This window comes from Salvia miltiorrhiza, unplaced genomic scaffold, assembly GCF_028751815.1.
Source record: "Salvia miltiorrhiza cultivar Shanhuang (shh) unplaced genomic scaffold, IMPLAD_Smil_shh original_scaffold_220:::fragment_1, whole genome shotgun sequence".
In the NCBI taxonomy this organism is placed as follows: Eukaryota; Viridiplantae; Streptophyta; class Magnoliopsida; order Lamiales; family Lamiaceae; genus Salvia; species Salvia miltiorrhiza.
The window spans coordinates 104,937-123,193 of NW_026651504.1; the positions used below are offsets into that span (position 1 = coordinate 104,937).

The 18,257-nt window shown below is 35.6% G+C and overlaps 3 protein-coding genes across 6 annotated transcripts; 1 reads left to right on the top strand and 2 right to left on the bottom strand.

Annotated features, from left to right (window-relative positions):
- Positions 1 to 5,026: 5,026 nt before the first annotated feature.
- LOC131003571 (putative ETHYLENE INSENSITIVE 3-like 4 protein) lies at positions 5,027 to 6,645 on the top strand. Its single transcript, XM_057930098.1, has one exon. The coding sequence runs from the start codon at positions 5,311 to 5,313 to the stop codon at positions 6,643 to 6,645; it is 1,335 nt and encodes a 444-aa protein (XP_057786081.1). The 5' UTR covers positions 5,027 to 5,310.
- Positions 6,646 to 6,696: 51 nt separating this feature from the next.
- Positions 6,697 to 11,938, bottom strand: LOC131003570 (type I inositol polyphosphate 5-phosphatase 5-like). Its single transcript, XM_057930097.1, has 9 exons — positions 11,222 to 11,938; positions 11,003 to 11,102; positions 10,824 to 10,898; positions 9,822 to 9,909; positions 9,618 to 9,722; positions 8,989 to 9,537; positions 8,811 to 8,919; positions 7,077 to 7,225; positions 6,697 to 7,002 (listed from the first exon to the last, which is right to left on the bottom strand). The coding sequence occupies exons 1-9, from the start codon at positions 11,348 to 11,350 to the stop codon at positions 6,783 to 6,785; spliced, it is 1,524 nt and encodes a 507-aa protein (XP_057786080.1). The 5' UTR covers positions 11,351 to 11,938; the 3' UTR covers positions 6,697 to 6,782.
- Positions 11,939 to 12,661: 723 nt separating this feature from the next.
- On the bottom strand, positions 12,662 to 15,683 carry LOC131003566 (2,3-bisphosphoglycerate-dependent phosphoglycerate mutase 1-like). 4 transcript variants are annotated; one of them, XM_057930089.1, is made up of 8 exons: positions 15,540 to 15,683; positions 14,797 to 15,088; positions 14,479 to 14,702; positions 13,948 to 14,069; positions 13,700 to 13,856; positions 13,517 to 13,618; positions 13,310 to 13,429; positions 12,662 to 12,840 (listed from the first exon to the last, which is right to left on the bottom strand). In XM_057930089.1, the coding sequence occupies exons 2-8, from the start codon at positions 15,068 to 15,070 to the stop codon at positions 12,790 to 12,792; spliced, it is 1,050 nt and encodes a 349-aa protein (XP_057786072.1). In that variant the 5' UTR covers positions 15,071 to 15,088; positions 15,540 to 15,683; the 3' UTR covers positions 12,662 to 12,789. The 4 variants fall into 4 exon arrangements, with proteins under 4 accessions (XP_057786072.1, XP_057786071.1, XP_057786074.1 ...); XM_057930088.1 differs by having other exon boundaries at positions 15,536 to 15,677; XM_057930091.1 differs by lacking the exon at positions 14,797 to 15,088 and having other exon boundaries at positions 15,540 to 15,677.
- Between the last annotated feature and the right edge of the window lie 2,574 nt (positions 15,684 to 18,257).

Below are 18,257 nucleotides of genomic sequence, written 5' to 3' on the forward strand. Positions count from 1 at the left end.
AACAGGACGTCGTTAAATTGTATAATGCAAATTAAAAAAAAAATTGGATTAAAAAAATACCGGCGGAATTTAATTCCGTTGCTAATATCCGCACGAAAATTACCGACGGAATTTAATTCCGTTGCTAATATCCGTACGAATATTACCGACGGAATTTGATTCCGTTGCTAATACCCGCACGAAAATTACCGACGGAATTTGATTCCGTTGCTAATAGCGACGGAAAATTCCGTTGCTATTTCCGTCGTTAAGTCTAGACGACGCCAACGTCGTCCCCTCGTAGCCGACGGGCATTCCGTTGCTATTTTCGTCGGTAATTTAGCAACGGATTGAATTTCCGTCGGTAAAAATTTTACCGACCATATTTTAAGCGACGTTCGCGCGGCGTCGTTAATCCGTCGGTATTAATTTTTACCAACGAATTTTTTGACTTTACCGACGGAAAATTCCGTCGGTAATCGGCCAGATTCTTGTAGTGAATTTTCCATTTTAGACATCTTCTAAAAAAACTGTCACGATACAATTTTGATTATAAAAATTAGTAAAAGATTAATTATACAAATACATATTTTTGCAGCAATTGGGTGCAACGACATTAATAGCAGTTGTGTGATGAGGAGAATGACTCACAGTCGACGAAGATGATAGAAACAGAGGTTGACGACTGCAGGAATATGATTTGAGAATAGGAGTGGAGTTTTGGGGGAAGATTGATGATGCGTGTGAGATCAGATGGGGGTGAGATGTGATATTAGAATTTTTGGTTTTTCCTAATACTAGTGAACCACCAGGCAATATTTTGTACATATTCACAAATATTATAAATAGTGTTTAATATATATTTTACACATTCACTCATATACACTATACAATAGTATATATATATATATATATATATATATATATAGAGAGAGAGAGAGAGAGAGAGAGAGAGAGAGAGAGAGAATAGAGATGGTGCATTGCAAATGTTGAAAGAAATGAGAAACAATTTCAATCATTAAAATAGCTCAATTAATTAAACGGTCAATAATTAAGAATTGATGTAGTGTCCAAAAATAAATCAACACTATTTTTGCGTGCTTAATACTCCCTCCGTTCCCCACAAATATACATATTTATTATCATATTCTTAAAAATTATTATACTAAAATTAGCAATAATTTTAACTTAATTATTATAAAACGTAATGTAAAAAAATATATGTTGTGAATAGGGTACACATTTTATTATTAATTTTAATAAATATTATTCAATGAATATAATTTTAGAACTTTTTAGAGCATCAATCCATGATCTTCTCTATTTGGCTTTAAATTTCACATTTTTTCAACATATTGTAATTTAAAATTAATAACTGTAATTTTTATTATGAAAATCTAATTTATAGTAAATATTATTCGCTTTAAGATTATCTTACAATTATTAAATACTTTTTTAGTTTTTATTAATAGTTGATCACTTACAAAAAAGCACTATTATTATTTTAAAAAGTATAGACAAACATCATTTTAGAACGTGACACCTTTATAATTTGTTTCTTAAATAAAATAATCTATTACCATTTCAAATTAGTACGTTGAGTTCTTTTGATAGAATTTTAATATAACGTAAATATAGATACATAATTTGATTTGGTTTTAGATGCTTAATTCGAAAATTAAAATATTAGATGAGGAAGATGCAAAGAAGAAAAGGAAAATTTTAAAAGGGTTAAGGTAACGTTTGTGAAATCTTAATTGGCTCTTAAGAAAAATAAATAATAAAAATCATTTAATATGCTATTATTTGAAAGAATATTTAAAACATTTAAATGATAATAATTTGTTTAATTCGTATTCATTTTTTACCTACCACGTGTCCAATTAAAAGTATTCTTACGATCTTTCATTCAAGATCCATATTTCATATTTTATTAAGAATAAATTTACACCAAAATGAGAATAAATGTATCTTTCTGAAAGAAAGAGTAAAAAAAAAACATAAGCCACCACATCTCATTTTTTCCACAACAAAATTAACTACCTGCACGTCCTTCAATTATATTGTAGTATTAGAAAGTTTTTCTTTTAAAATAATAGGCATTGATTACATTAATAAATAAAATTACGAAACAAACCTAATTTTTTCAAATTCCAATTATATCCTTCTAATTGAATTTATTTACATTTACTTTGCTCTTTATATATATAAAGATTATTTTTTATTGTATATTCATTGAATGTAAATGTGTCTTTTTAGTTTTTACACAAAAAGTAGGTAAATTTATGTTTTTTTTTAATATAAAAATGGGTATAATTTATTTTTGTTATGTGAAGTTGGATATTTTCTACTATTGTCTCGATCGAAAAACAATGTTACTCCCTCCGTCCCCAAAATAAGTTCATCTTTGGGGACGGCACAAGTTTTAAGAAAAAATGGTAAGGCGTATTGATATTGGATAAAAATATGTTATAATTAATATTGAGAGTGGTGGAATGGTGAAAAAATGTATAATTAGTATTGGGAATGGTGAAAAAGTGAAAAGTAATACTCCCTCCGTCCCGCTATTCAAGTCCCGTTTCTTTTCGGCACGGGTATTAAGGAGAAGCAAGTTAAGTGAATAAGGAGTGTGGTGTTTGTGATTAAGGGATTATTAATTATTTCTATTTTACAAAGACTTTATACTTGTTACAATTTCGATTCAATAATCTGAATAGCTTTAGATTCGCATTCAATGACTGAGCAAAAACAAAATCAAATAAACTGAGAAATTAGAGATTCGTAGAACAAAATTAAGAAGATCGCAACAAAATCGAAATTCCAAAATCAACAAATTCCTGAACCAAAAATCGACAAATTCAAGAACCAAAAATTCCAATAAATTTCAAAACCAAAATTCGACAAAAATCACAAATTCCAGAATTAACAAATTCTAGAACCAAAAATCAAAATTCATGAACTAAATTCACGGATCTGTAAACGCGTGGGTTGCGGCGGTGGATCTGTAAACAGCGATCCGGCGACGCGGCGTGGCGGGGAGGCGGCTGCTGGCGGCGCGGCATGAGAGGAGGTTGTTGGCAGCGCCTCTCTGTAAACGGCGAGTGGGCGGCGCGACGAGAGGCGGAAGACGAAGAGAGGGGGAGATCAGACACCAATGGGTTAGGGAAGGGAGAGATCGACATGGGGGTGAGAGGTGAGGGGCAAGATGCTGGTCGCGGTAGCGGCGGCAGTTTCAGAGTGAGGGAGCGTGAGTTGAGAGAGAAAGGAAGAAAAAGAAGAAAGAGAAGATGGGTTGGGGGAGTGAAGTCCGAAATTAATTAGTGTTAAGTGAGACAATTAGTGAGTTAATTTATTTTAAGACACCCCTTATTATTTCCTAAAAAGGAAATGAGACATAATCGGTGGGACAACCCAAAAAGGAATACGAGACTTGAATAGCGGGACGGAGGGAGTAATAAATAAAGTATTATTAGTGGTGGGGTAGTTGTCTAAAAATGGAAAGAAAGAAAGATGAACTTATTTGGGGGACGTCCCAAAAAGGAGAAAGAGGAACTTATTTCATGGACGGAGGGAGTATTATTCATCAATTTATAAAATATGTCGAAAATTAAAATTCATAATTCTTTCAGCAATTAGCCCTTTTTAATGTGAAATCGCTTATTGTATTTTAACCCTTTCATAACCCTTTTATGAAAATTTTCATAATTGAGATACTTAATTGATTTTAATGTGAAATCTCTTATTGCATTTGTGAATAATTATATTGATACGTGACAATGCTAATGATTTAAGATTGTTTATATAAAGAAAATATACACTTTAATTTTAAATAATTTTAACCCTTAAAATTGCCAGTAATAATATCATACAAAACTTTTTTGGGTTAATTATAGTTTATAGCCTTAACTTAATTTCAGTAAATTTCAGTTTATGGCCTCAACTTTAATTTATTTTTTGTATAGCCTAGACTTTGAAAAATTATTTAATTATAGCCATAATCACATCAAAACTATGACATTAGGTCTTCTTTATCAAAATTACATATAAAACGATGACCGATTGCCACGGAATCAAATCTTAATGTATTCTACACTCAATGAGAATTTCAACGATACATAGTCCATCGTCATCGGACCATCGGTGAAGTCAGAATTGCGTGTGAAAGTTGGCATCACTGCACTAATTACTTTTTGGCGCGATTCCGACTACACCGGTGGTCCGATGACGATGTGTTACCTACCGTTGAAAACCTCTTTTCATATAGAATACATTAGACTCTAATTTTGTGACAATTGATCATCATTTTAGTTGTAATCACGATAAAGAATAGGTTACGAATATAATTTGGGTGCAATTATAGCTATAATTAAACAATTTTTCAAAGTTCAGGCTATATAAAAAATAAATCAAAGCTGAGGCTATAAGCTGAAATTTACTAAAAGTTAAGGCTTTAAACTATAATGACCCGTATTTTTTCATTTCGAAATAATTAGATACATCAACATTTAAGCCAAAATGTAGTTCTCTTGTTTGCCGCCTTGACGCATTCCCTTCTCTCGATTTTCCGCGAAATCTATTTCAGTAGAGCGTATGATGTCGATGGCCTGAGTTAGAGCACTCAATTTTGTTACAGCCTTACTTTCTGATGTCAAAGACCAGGAGCTATGCGCAAATTCTCGTTGGATCTCGGTTGTTCTTAACAGCGATGGCTATTCATTAAAGTCTTCGGGTAAAATAATTAATGGGAAACATTGAATTTGTATCAATTGAATTTTTTTTGAATTAAAATTATTAGAGATATTTAAATATAATCAAGCACGCAAGCAAGATCTTTACATCACACAAATGTGAGAAAATGAGGCGGAATCACTACACCTCATAAAGGTGAAAATTATCCGCATATAATTGGAATTGAATCCAAGTTTTTTTATTAAGAAGAATTTTTAAGTATCTCAATTTTGCTACTTGAGCTAGGCGTGATCGATTATATTTATTGAAAATTAAAAAGTAAAAAATTCATAACTTTTAGTCAAAATTTGATGATCTCCCGTTTTCGTATGATAATATAAGTTTGAGCATAATTTGATTTATAATTTTGTTGCAAAATTGGACTGCTGAAGACGTGCCACGTGTAAAGCATGCAGCGCCGCAGCTGTGAGACCTTTTTCCACCAAATTTAATTAGCGTAAGAATGAGCTCTCCCATCACATGATCACGTATATATATCCAATATCTTCTTTCAGTTTCGTAAACCGTAAACTGGTATCATCTCTCTTCTTCTACTCCACAGAATCAGAATAGTTTGTCACGACGGAGCGCAAGGCGGCGAAAATGGTGGAGATCTACGACTGCGAGGCCGAGCCGAGCAGTCCCGCTCTGGAGCTGAGCGAGGACGAATCGATCAGCTTCGCGGACCTCAACCGGCGCATGTGGAAGGACCGGATGCGCATGCAGAAGATGAAGGCCAAGCTGGAGGCGGAGCAGCCCGACACGGCGGAGAAGCTGGAGCACTCCCGCCGGAAGAAAATGTGCCGCGCTCAAGACGCCATCCTCAAATACATGGTGAAGATCATGGACGTCTGCAAGGGCCAAGGCTTCGTCTACGGCATCGTGCCTGACAAAGGGAAGCCCGTCACGGGCGCCTCCGACAGCCTCCGCCGCTGGTGGAAGGAGGACGTCCGCTTCGACGTGAACGCCCCCGCCGCCATCGCCGACTTCCTGCCGCAGATGACGGCCGAGATGGGCCCCGATTCCTTCATGCACCTGCTCCAGGAACTGCACGATACCACGCTGGGGTCGCTGCTCTCGGCCTTGATGCAGCACTGCGTGCCGCCGCAGCGCCGCTTCCCTCTGGAGCGGGGGCTGGCGCCGCCCTGGTGGCCGCGCGGCGACGAGCTGTGGTGGGGGGACCAGGGGGACGCCGCGCACGAGCACGGCCCGCCGCCCTACCGGAAGCCGCACGACCTGAAGAAGGCGTGGAAGGTGAGCGTGCTGGCGGCCATCATTAAGCACATGGCGCCCGACTTGGAGCGGATGCGGCGCCTCGTCAGCCAGTCCAAGTCGCTGCAGCAAAAGATGACTGCCAACGACTCCGCCACTTGGGCCAAGGTGGTTAATCAAGAAGAAGCCATCGTCAAATTGGCTCAGAAATCACTCAAGATCTCCGATCCAGATGAAGATGAGCAAGGGGAAAGTGATGAAGATCTTGGATTGATTAGGGCCAATGAGAAGAGGCCGTGCGAGTTTGGCTCCGGCCGCCTCCACTTAGCCTACGCTTGCCAGAACTCCGGCTGTCCGAGGAATGCTGACGAGGCTGGATTCGCGGACAAGAATTCAAGAATTGATCATCAACTAATCTGTGCTTACGGAAATACTGAAAATGGGCTCCAACTCTTTCTAAATGATCAACAAAAGGAGACCAAAATTCTGCAGGAGTTGAACCTCTGTGAAAAGCTGATGATGCCATTGGAGAAGAGCAATGAAGAGACTAGTTGCAGCATTGCCACTTCTGGAAGTTTCTGGAACCTTGATGAGATGGAACAGCTCGGATTCGGACCCGTTTACGGGAACTTGGATCCGAATAACGTTAAACCTATAGAGGAGGTCTTCAACGAGGATTTTGCACCTTCTATTTGGGACTTGGGGTATCATGACGTGGTGGATTGACCAAACGTTTCACTAGTGTGTGTTGTGTGTCATCAAAGATAGATATAAAGATTATATAATCCATCTTATGTTTCATTCAGCATTGGTTAAAAGAAACATTACCCTATATATTACATGTGTTTGTAGAATTAAAATGGCTAAAACTCGCAAAAAGTTTGCCTCTGAGACAAGCATTCTTCGAATTCGAACTTGGCGGCGGCACATGAATAGCCCTTTCTAAATCTGGGGTTTTTGTTGATGAGTTCCACCTCTACTGCAAACAACGCACAAACCGGCCTATGATCGGAAAATCTTGATTCTCCTCTTGCATACGACAGTTGCTCCATGCCATCGCCGCGCCATAATATTCTATCGCACCTGCAAACCATGTTTAATCAATTAAAATACTGTACATACCAAATTTAAAGATTTCATAAAGGCCAAGTCCATACCATGCAGGGGTCCTTCGTTTTCTCTTCGACTTGCTATTCTCTCCTGCATATGAATCAGAATTTTGGGAATATTTGTATGTGGGTGCAAATAAAATCTTGCCTTCGTTCCACCCACAAAATACTCTTCCTGCTTCTCTTTCAGTATTCAGCTGTTGTTAATTAATTAATCAAAAAAATCAAATCAAGATATTATACAAAATATTTGGCTGTCAATCAATCATAATTAGTATAAGAAAAGGTGTCCTATAGTTGGAAACATAGATTAATTATTTGCACTTCAAGAATTCAACGTAGCAAGTCCTAAAAGTCAAATGATATTCTTTAACTAATTTTTAAGGGCTTTTCTTTCATAGTTGATAAAATATAATTGAGTACATTTATCTTTAGGGATTCTCCGACCATTCTCTTAATAAAATATAAATCAATTAAAATTAATTCGAGTGATAAAAATTACCAAGGATATTATAATATTACAAAATTCCAATACATCTTAATAAATATAATCTATACTATTTGTTTCTATCTAGATTAATCTTTAAAAGTAACACCCCTTAATATAGATATATGTGAGGTTGCACACATCATCATATATACTTGTATGACAAATACAATATAGTAAGAATTTGTGATGTAATTAAGTTGGAGTTTAACATGAGATAGCAAAACTTTTGTAAATTAAGAAAAGGCGACGAACACGTATCAACTATTGGTTGCCAGTTGCCTTATGAATTCACTTAATGATGCTGACATCTATACTGTATTAAAAATGCAAGATTTCAATTTAAAATTAATTTTAAAATTAAATGATATGTTTTTGAGTTATAATAAAATTAAGAATTTATTTATAATTACTTCTTTTATTTTTTTTATCTTTTTATTTTTAATTTTATTTTTTTCTAAAATTGTGAAATTCAACTAATATAAAATATTTAATATGCATATCAAATTAAAGATCACGATAAGAACTTTAATTTGATATCTTTTATGTAAATATATGATTTAAAATGTAAAAGTTTGTAAAAAAATCTCTTTCCTCTCTCATCCTTTTTGCAAATATATGATTTAAAATTTAAAATCAATTTTTCATTTTTTTATTTTTTTAACTTTTTTTTTGTCTTTTCATAATATCAATTTTTATTATTGTGAATTCCTTTTTATTTTATCAATATTCAACTCAAATATATATATATAGTTAAAAAATAGTAATTTTTATTATATTTACAAATATAACAATTGAGTTGGAGTTAATGAAAATTGTAATTTTCACCCGAACTTTCAATTCAACCAAAAAAATACATGAACTTATATTTCAGTTGTTATTTTCACCTGAGTTTGAGTTCCGACAAAATTAGAACTTAGTTGGCAGTCGGAAAAGATCTCCCAAGCTTAATATCAAGGTCTTTGTGATTGGCCTTAGGATCATAGCCAAACCTCTTTTTCTTGGGACCTCTTTACCAAAGTTGGTGTAGTTGTAATTAAAATATAAATTCATGTATTTTGTTGACTTAATTGAAAGTTTAGATGAAAATTACATTTTACCATAACCCCAATATAAAAATATAAAAACATTTCCGGCACGTTGCATTAGTAGAAATGCTAGCTAGTTTGACAAAATTAGGGGATATATATGATGATGTTACATGTAGAGTTGGGGTGAATTAGGTGTGGTTTGACGAAAATATTGGTGGTATAATTAAAAAAAATGTCAACAGAATTTAATGAGAGGCAACAAACCTGATCCTTTTCCAATAATGAGTCCCAATTATTATCCTGTAGTAGAATCCTAGCCTCGTCGTAGCTTAATCCGATTCGATAATTTAGATCACCTAGCCAAATGAGGCGGCTGAAATATTTGTGGGTTAGAGCATGATATATATAGGAGTGAAGTAAAAGTGTGGGTGAAGTAAATTACTCGTGATCGGCAATTCTTTGAGGGATCCGAGTGTTGCAAAGCCTGGGGAAGAGTATGCCCTTGAGGATTTGCGCTACATCGGAATTCCTCCTCACCTCATCTCCCTCTTTCTCCCCCGACGCCAAGTGGCTGCACACGAAGCAGAAGCTGGTCTGGTGCAGCGTCATGCTTATGGAGATGCATCCCTTATTCCCCAGATACCCCATTATCCCCCTTCCTAGGCACGATATCCTCACGTGCCCGATGCTTTTAACCACATCTCCTCGCCCCCAGATCGACAGAAATAGCCCTACCATCTGCTTGCTTGCTACCAGTTGGTACATGCACTCATCACCACCCACCCTACTCCTCCTGCAGTTGCAGCCCTTGAACGCCTCGCATTCTCCTCTTACATTCTTGCTCATGGCCTTCACACATTGCTTTTCCAACATCTTACTGCACTTTGACTTGTTCAGTGCGTGGCTTATCAAGGCTAGCCATTTCGATGCTGGCTCGTTGTCTTCAATCACCAGCACATTTCCAGCATTTAGTGGAACGATTTCTTGAAACCTGTATACATATTTTTTCCAATTAATAATACCAACACGAATTAACCCACGCTTAATTTTCAAAAAGATTCCAGAATTTACCCTACTACATATAAGTCTGCAGATCCCTCCACTTGCAAGAAATCTTCGAGATTCATGCCATGATCAGGAGTGTTTCCTCCAACATTCCACGTTCCCACGAAAACCCTAATTTATTTGTGTTTTTTTTTTCATCTTCTTAAAACATTAATACACACAAACAAGAAACCTCAAGTCTAAAAAACTACTACCTTAGTTCATATATACCTTATGTTTTGGACTACCGTCTGTGGCGCCATTGATCGATTGAAGCTCGATAGGGTTAGGGTTTCGACTTCAGCCACGCTGTGCCTCTCTGAGAGAGAGAGAGAGAGAGAAGATCAAGAGTTTAGCATCACCATTGATTCTTATATATTCTTCGCCCTCCCATTTTTAAAAAACATGTCGATTTTCCATTTTGATGACCACCAAGGGTCAATATAGACGCCCCCCCAAAAAATTTACTTATTGCTTTATTTATCAACATGCAATGAATATATCTCTGCATAAATGCATACTGTATATGCAAATTAGTCTTCTGGTAGGTAAGCTACCACTATACGTAGACTATACCATCTTTGGTTACTTCATAGGTGGCGTGCAAATATTAACTTGTGCTATAACAAGAGTTGACTTGCTGTTGAGATACTACATCTTGGATTTAAAGGATATTCTTAAAAATTGTAGGAGATACGAGAATACATTAGAATATGCAGACCAAATCTTTTCTTTGTTGTTTCCATCACGTGCCAACCCAAAACTACAAATTCACCGAATCTTGTTTACGAGAATGTACAATTTTGCATATACACAAAAGTTATGACTATCCAAAACTAAAATTTGGTGAATTTCTCACTTTCTTTGAGACGTGACCATTATTCGTAGATGTAATAAGAGTGCCGTTCAATTAAACATAAGTTCAATTCGTTCAATTTGAAAATTTGAAAAGGCTAATAATCACGTGACATGTTATGTGACACTAAATGATGATGATAAGTGGACGTACTAAAAGTTTCATCGATTAGCATGGAGTTTCTGCTGCGAAATTTTAAATATAATTAATGGAGCCTACCAAGACCGATGTCACGGATAATGTATGTTAATGCAGGGAAAAAAATTAGATATTGTATTATAAAGATTTGGTATTTCTACACATGAAGAATTTGTATAAAATATGAAACTAATGCGTGAATCATTTGAGACAAAATAATATTGTGAGATGATTGCTACCTGAGAAACCTCTTTTGATGAAGTTTGACTCCTCCAGAAAAGCTTTTGTTCTTGACGTAACATTATTATCTGATTCTGTCTCCGATCCAACAACATAAGAAAGAAATTAATCATCAAAAATTTGTAACAGAAATTTAAATTTCCTATGTTTAAAAAAGAAATCGAAATAAATAACGCACCGTTTTCATTGCTATTTCCATCTGATTGAAGGGTTTCTTCCTCTGAAAAACTATCTCTGCTGTACGATCTCTTGGAACTAAAAATCCTTGGGATTATGGACTATAATCCCATTCAAATATTATAAATAAACATATACACGTGACAAAAAATGTTGGATTGAATAATCTATATAACAAAGAATTTCAAGAAATCACCGATAAATAATGAGAAAAAAATACCTTAATCGTTCTTTTTTCACATCTGACGGAATTCTCAGAGGTGGAGGCGGGGCTGGCGGAGGTGCTTCCGGCGGCCGTCGTCATGGAAACATTAGCGCCTCCGTGCCGGCGGTCAGAATATTCGTTCATACAAAAAATCTTTGAAAATCAATCAAAAGTTGAAGACTCTCATTAATGTAGGATTTTATTGTTGGATTTCCAATGTCTAATTTTGGCGCATCAAATGAAGAAGGAAATTTAAGGATTATGAATGAACGTGGGATTCTGCGTCTTGACTTTTTGTTTTTCCTTTGTTACTAGTTTCTTTTTTACCCTTGCTATTTTTCGATGTTATTTTTAATTACTGTTTATTTCAAGTAAAATTAAAATTTTAATTTATTATTGTTTTGTATACTTTTGGTTTGAATTAATTTCTGTTGAATGATCAGCTTATGTCGCCATGTCTTTCGGATTATGGTGGATGTAAGTGGTTAATACACAGATCAGCATTGGCTGGTTTTATCTTTTGAAAATATTGGCTGCTCTTTTTTGTGGGAGGTGAATTGTGTTTCCTAATTGGCAAATGGCCATAACCATACATTAACTAGATACCGAAATATTTGGAAGAAAATAAAATAGGAATTGATAAATTTTCCATTTTAGCCACATGAATTTAAAATATTCAAGGCGAATAACTTGGGATATAACAATATATTATTTCCTTATAATATATTTATGCATAATATTTTCTGGTAAACTATGTATCTTAAAGTTCTTATAAAATCCAACTATATATATGCTGTCGTTATAACTTATACGCTGATATTCTCTTGAATCTCTTTCTTCTTTATCTATCTATGGTTCGACTTTATTCTCGAGCACATAAATAAGGAATGCCACATTTTTCTTTGTTCAATTTTCTTTTTGGGATGAAATAATGTCACTGTCACACTCCGTTTTTTTTTTTCCTTTAAACGTCTCCTACTTTGTTTGCAGGCCAGGTCCATAATTATTAAACAATGAGTTAATTGTATATAAATTATTTTACACACAACCTTTAAATTTTTTATTAAAATTATTTAATTATTTTTTTTTCTTATTTTGTATATTCACCCATTTTTTTGTCGCTGTAACATGACATAAATATACTCGTGTGACATAAATATGATCGTGCGAAAAAACCGACATCATATTATATAATTGAATAAAAATGACATCGTTTCGGGCTAAAAAAATTAATAGTTGAGTAATTTAAAAACAAAAAAATCATATGCAAAATGAAAATTTATAAAAAATTTAGTATTTATACATAATTAACCCTAAAATAAAAAACGACATAAGAAAAAATCTTGCGCGTGTTTGCATCGGTACAGAGCTTAAACAGTCTAGTGAATCTTTTATAGAGATTTTAGAAGAAACTTTTTTCCGGCATAATTCAATGACAGATAAAGAAAAATGAAATACTCCACAAAGCAATATTTTCAAATGCATTGAACAAAATAGATATTGAAACTGACAAAAATAGAAATAAAAAAATTAATGTGTAACACAACATATTGAAAATATTTTTAGTATGACGATATCTCGTCTCATGATTCATTGGGAGTTTCGACTAATTTTTGCCGATACACAGCCAAGCTCTGCAACAAAGAAACAAACAATTTCATGAGATGATCTGATCACAATGCAAAACTTCATTAGAGATTGTATACGCCTTCATTTTAATGTGATATTCCATATATAGAGGGAGTATTACTATTCAAAACTCTATTAATAATCCAACACGGAGAAAAACTCTAATTTGGAGTAAGATTGCGAATGCCCTTAATGACTCTTTAGTTTATTTTGAAGATATAAGAAGCAATTATGCCAAAAAGAAATTTCAATTAAGAGGTATCAATTATGATGAAAAGCTGCCATTTTTACCTAAACTAAGACATATACAGTGTAAATAACAAGCTGTTTAATTATCCATTATAGTTCAATCTGAAGTTGATGAAATTAAATTGTATAGGCGCGGTTTCTCTAACTAACCATCCCAATTCAACATATACAGTCGTAAAATGAGAACATTCACGAGTCAAGTGTTGGTAACCGACGAAAGTGTACCTCTGTATAAGCATAGACTCCAGCTTCAGAAGATCCATGAGGACTTCCTCTCCTAATGAAGTGTCCCTCTTTATAGATGTAGAGCATAGGTACACCAGTTGAGAGCTCTAAATTTATAACCTTTTGATAAGAAATATATCAGTGAAACTCTTTTTTGTTATTCACCATGTGCAGACAGTAAAATGTGAACCGATAAAAGTTTGTTACCTCTTCCGAAGTCAGCTTATCAAGATACATGATTATAGACCTCAGTGAATTTGCATGAGCTACGACCATCACATGTCTTCCCCTCAAAAGTTGAGGCTCAATCTGCAAGAATATAATTCGTCTAAGAATAGAAATCCCTCCAAAGGCAAGCCTAAAGATCACGATTATATGCATATTGCTTACATGCTCTTTAAAGAAGGCAACGGCTCTCCCCAAGCACATCTCTAAGCTCTCCCCGTTTGGTGGCTGAACGTGATAACTTCTGCGCCAGTTGTAAACTTGCTCCTTGCCATACAGTTCAGCTGTTTCCTGCTTATTAAAACCTTGTAGCTCCCCATACCTGTGAGTAAAAAACGTACATCGTCATAACTGGCAATAAATATGATAAAGTAGATAAGGAGATAACGGATAACAACTAGATATAGAGTTACATTCTCTCGTTCAGTTGCCATGCTTTGATGACGGGAATAGATTGCTTCTTAGTGTCTTCACTGTAAATCTGGGTCCACGTCCTTGCTTGTTCAGTCTCATCATGATGCATAATTATAGGAACCTGATAAATATGAGTAGGTAAATTTCCAAAACATGTATTTCTCTTTCCATCGAGGAATTTGGTCAATTAACTTGTTTAAATACAAAGCTATGCATTAGATGAGTGGAATAGGCTAAATCTTTAAAATAAGGATCAAGAATCTATAAAGACCTTTTACTAAATTCTCGTTGGCTTCTACTCTTGTTTCTTGAGGTCTTTTCATGTAGCAGAACATGCAGTGGTAAAGCGAACAGAAGAAAATTAGATTATTACATTACAACCAAAACCAACAATACCAACTCAACAGACGATTCCAGGTCAACAGATAGCATCAAAGATTGCAGCTATTATGTCTGTGAAGGTTTTTCATTAGAAAAAAAAACGTGCTAGCTAATATTCAGGTTTGAAAGATATCTACAACACAAAATACCTTCATGCAGTGGTGTTGTGTTAGGGCAAGCATAGTTGTCATTTGAGCACGGATCAATGCTGACGTGTAGATGATGTCCAAAGGAAAGTTGCTAATTCTCTTCCCAGCTTCAATTGCTTCTTCCACTCCTCTACTCGTCAAGGGCACATCCACACAACCAGTGAAAAGATTCTTCTCGTTCCACATTGACTCTCCATGCCGCATCAATATCAAAACAGACTCATCTGCAAAATATTGCAGGATTGCTCAAGCATCATGCAAAAACATAATGAAGACTGCAGAAACATCAACAAACGGTTCCAAATGCAATTCACTCACTCTCTGCAGTCTGAGAACTATAAGAATGGCTCTTGGTAGAGGAAACGGAAGAAACTGGATGCAGCCGCTTTGATGAACAGAAAAAATGCAATCTAGATAGTCTATAGCTGTTTCTTTTTCCTACATAGCCCTTGTTATCGCCCCGAAAACCAACTTGAGGTGATCTAATGGACAATTCTTGAAATCTCTTACAAGAATGAGAATGGCAACCCTCTCTAACTATCCATTTTGAGCAGAAAGATTGATAAAGAGCACTAGTAGCAACAGCAGTCATTCTTGAAATTTAAAGCCCCTATCATAGGACATAAGCAGTTTAACATTGAATCAAGGCATCACAAACAAATAGTTTTAACCTTTCAAATCCAAATTTTCAGCTAAAAGAATCGAACAAGACTACAAACTACTGAAGATAATGAGTTTGAATCCCAATTACATCTTCCCAAGACTAAAGTCAGAGCCTATTCACGCGATCTTCCAGTTCACACACATAAAATGCAGCTAAATTGAACTACAGAAAGAGAGGGGAAAATGCAGGATTATGCCATGAAAATCATGAAAAATTTGGTTTATTCCTCCAAACTATTTCGATTTCAGATTGAATACTACGAGTTCCATTCCGACAACCTAGTTTTACAAAATTCTGTTAGACTCAGAACTAAGAGAGCTGCATATCGAAGATAGAGAAAATCGAATCGAAAAGAAAGAAATATTAGCTATGAGACGGGCGAAATCGGTATACCAACTTGAAATAAAGATCGTCGGAGATTCGGCGGCGGAAATCGGCGGCCGGCCGGTGGTTGTTGGGACGTGTCGTCTAATTTATTGATTGGCGGGTTACTGTGTTGAAATGGGCTTCGCCGGCAATTTGTTTATGGGCTTTAATGAAGGCTTTTTCAAAAAAAAACTATGTCTAATTGCTAAACTCAAATTTTAGTCTAAAACTGTAGGTACAGCTAGGGATGGCAGTGGATCCTGGACCCGGTCCAGATCCGTGGATCCAGATCCGATTTGACGGATCTGGATCTCAATTTTTTGGATCTGTAGATCTGGATCCGGATCTGGATCTCATTTTCTAAAACGGATTTGGATCTGGATCTTGAGATTTGAGATCCGGATCCGACCCAGATCCGACCCGTGGATCCGATTTAATTAAAAATATATTATTTATTTTTTATATTTATTTTATTAATAATATTAGATATATTAAAAATTAAAAAAAAAATAGAATTAACTTTGAAAACATAATTTCCAATTCATCTCTTCTCTCCATCTCGGTCTTCTCACTCCCGCGCCGCCTGACCTCCATCTCTGCCCTCTGGACTCACTCCCATCTCCTTCTCGGCCTCAGTCACGCCGTCTCACCTCCATCGCCGGTCGTCTTCTCCGATTCGCTCGCCCTCCCGCCGCTGGAGTCACGCTCGCTCGATCCCTGCTTCCGCCCTCCCTGCTTCGCTCCCTGCTTCTCTCCCTTCATCGCCCGCCGCTGGAGTCACGGCTCGCTCGCTCGCCCGCCAACAGCAGCGGCAGTGCAGCACACTCCAGTTCGTGCAACTCCAGCCGCCGTCGTTCCAGTTCGGCTCGCCGCACTCCACCGCCGTCGCCGCCTCTGTCACTCCAGTTTGTGAATTTATTTTTGAATTTAATTTGAAAACACTACATCCATGGATTTGGACCCGCGGATCCGTGGATCTGACGGATCTGGATCTGGATCCAAACTTTTCAGATCCGCGGATCTGGATGTGGTATATGAAAACGGATCTGGATCTGGTATTGGCCAGACCCGGTCCAGATCCGGCCCGTTGCCATCCCTAGCTGTAGCATAGCATGTTTAAGTTTATTTTTGGGTTAAGTACCAGATTCCCCCTATCGATGACGTCCCTATGGCGTTCAGTCCCCTACCGTCAGGGGGGAGAGCTGCCCACTACCTCAATGTGGTTTTATCGTACCAATTTTCCCCCCCCCCACCTTTTAACATCCGTTAATGGGCAGCTCTCCCCCCTGACGGTAGGGGGCTAAACGCGATAGGGACGCAATCGATAGGGGGGAATCTGATACTTAACCCTTTATCTTTTTTGTTATGATGCTTATGGAATGTGAACGAAATATCAATTTATTTTTATTGATTTTGTATATTATATTTCGTTATTTGGATGATTAATGATGTTATTATTTTTATATTATTCAATAAATAAATTATATTATAAGAATATCTATAATGATGACGTCAAGAGTATTACTGACAAATTATGTATTATTATTATGCTACTCTTCTGACCATTTTTTAATATTTTTTTGGTCACTAAATAATTTACAATTTGTGACAACAATTATAATGATAATAATATATGTCACTAAAATTAAACACTATAGTAACTAAATGAACTAATTTTAATGATACAATAGATGTGTCACTACAAATCTTAATTTTAATGGCAATAATTTAAAAAAATTTGTGACGACAATTATAAGTATGTGTGACTATTAAAGAAAATTTTAGTGACGAAAATTGATTGTAACTATATGATGAAAATTTTAGTGAAGAATATGACTTTTTGTCACTATAATTGTGTAATTTTAGTGACGATTATAGCATGTGACTATTTGAATGTGTTTTAGTGACTATAAAAACATGCGACTACATGCTGGTTTATTTAGTGACGGTAACATTCATATCACTAAATGAGGGAATTGTAGTGACGACGAATACATGTGACTATAGACTGAAAAATTTAGTGACGATTGTATAATGCTACTAAATTACATAATTATATTGATGAAGATATCATGTCACTGCAAACAAAAACTATAGTGACGAGCTTAAATCATGACTAAAAATTTTAAAATATAGTAACGAAAAAAATTCGACACAATTTAATCTTATTTAGTGACAACATCATTTGCCACAATAATTTGTTTTGCAGTGATAATATTTTATCGTCGTCACTATAGCTATTAGCGACAATTGATATAGCCCTAATTTACCGACTACCACAAAAATTCTTACTAGAATGTTTTAGTGACGATTTTGACACATATAACGATACAAAAATGTCACTAATAGAAGCCGATACCATTGCGTGGGGGATTGTTGAAAATAGTCACAGATTGTGGGATTTTCTTTTGGGTTCTTTTTATCATACGCATTTATATATTGGTACCCTAATTGCGCAAGATTGAAATGAGCTTGGTACGGTCTTCCGTTTTCAGCTAAGATTCTTGCGTTCAACTCGAGAGTTGATTTTTCCTTTTACGCACAACTCGACATTTGTACTTTCTTATTTCTCCTGGGCATTAATTCTCACTAGATTGGATTAAAATTTGCTAATTGGCTTGATAGATTGATTGCATAAGTTTATTGAGCCATTACATTTTCTAGGACCAGTTGTTTATTTTTTGATATTTTATCTGAGTTAATTCACTACATTTTAATCATTGTTTATTTGTTTTCTTAATAATAAATT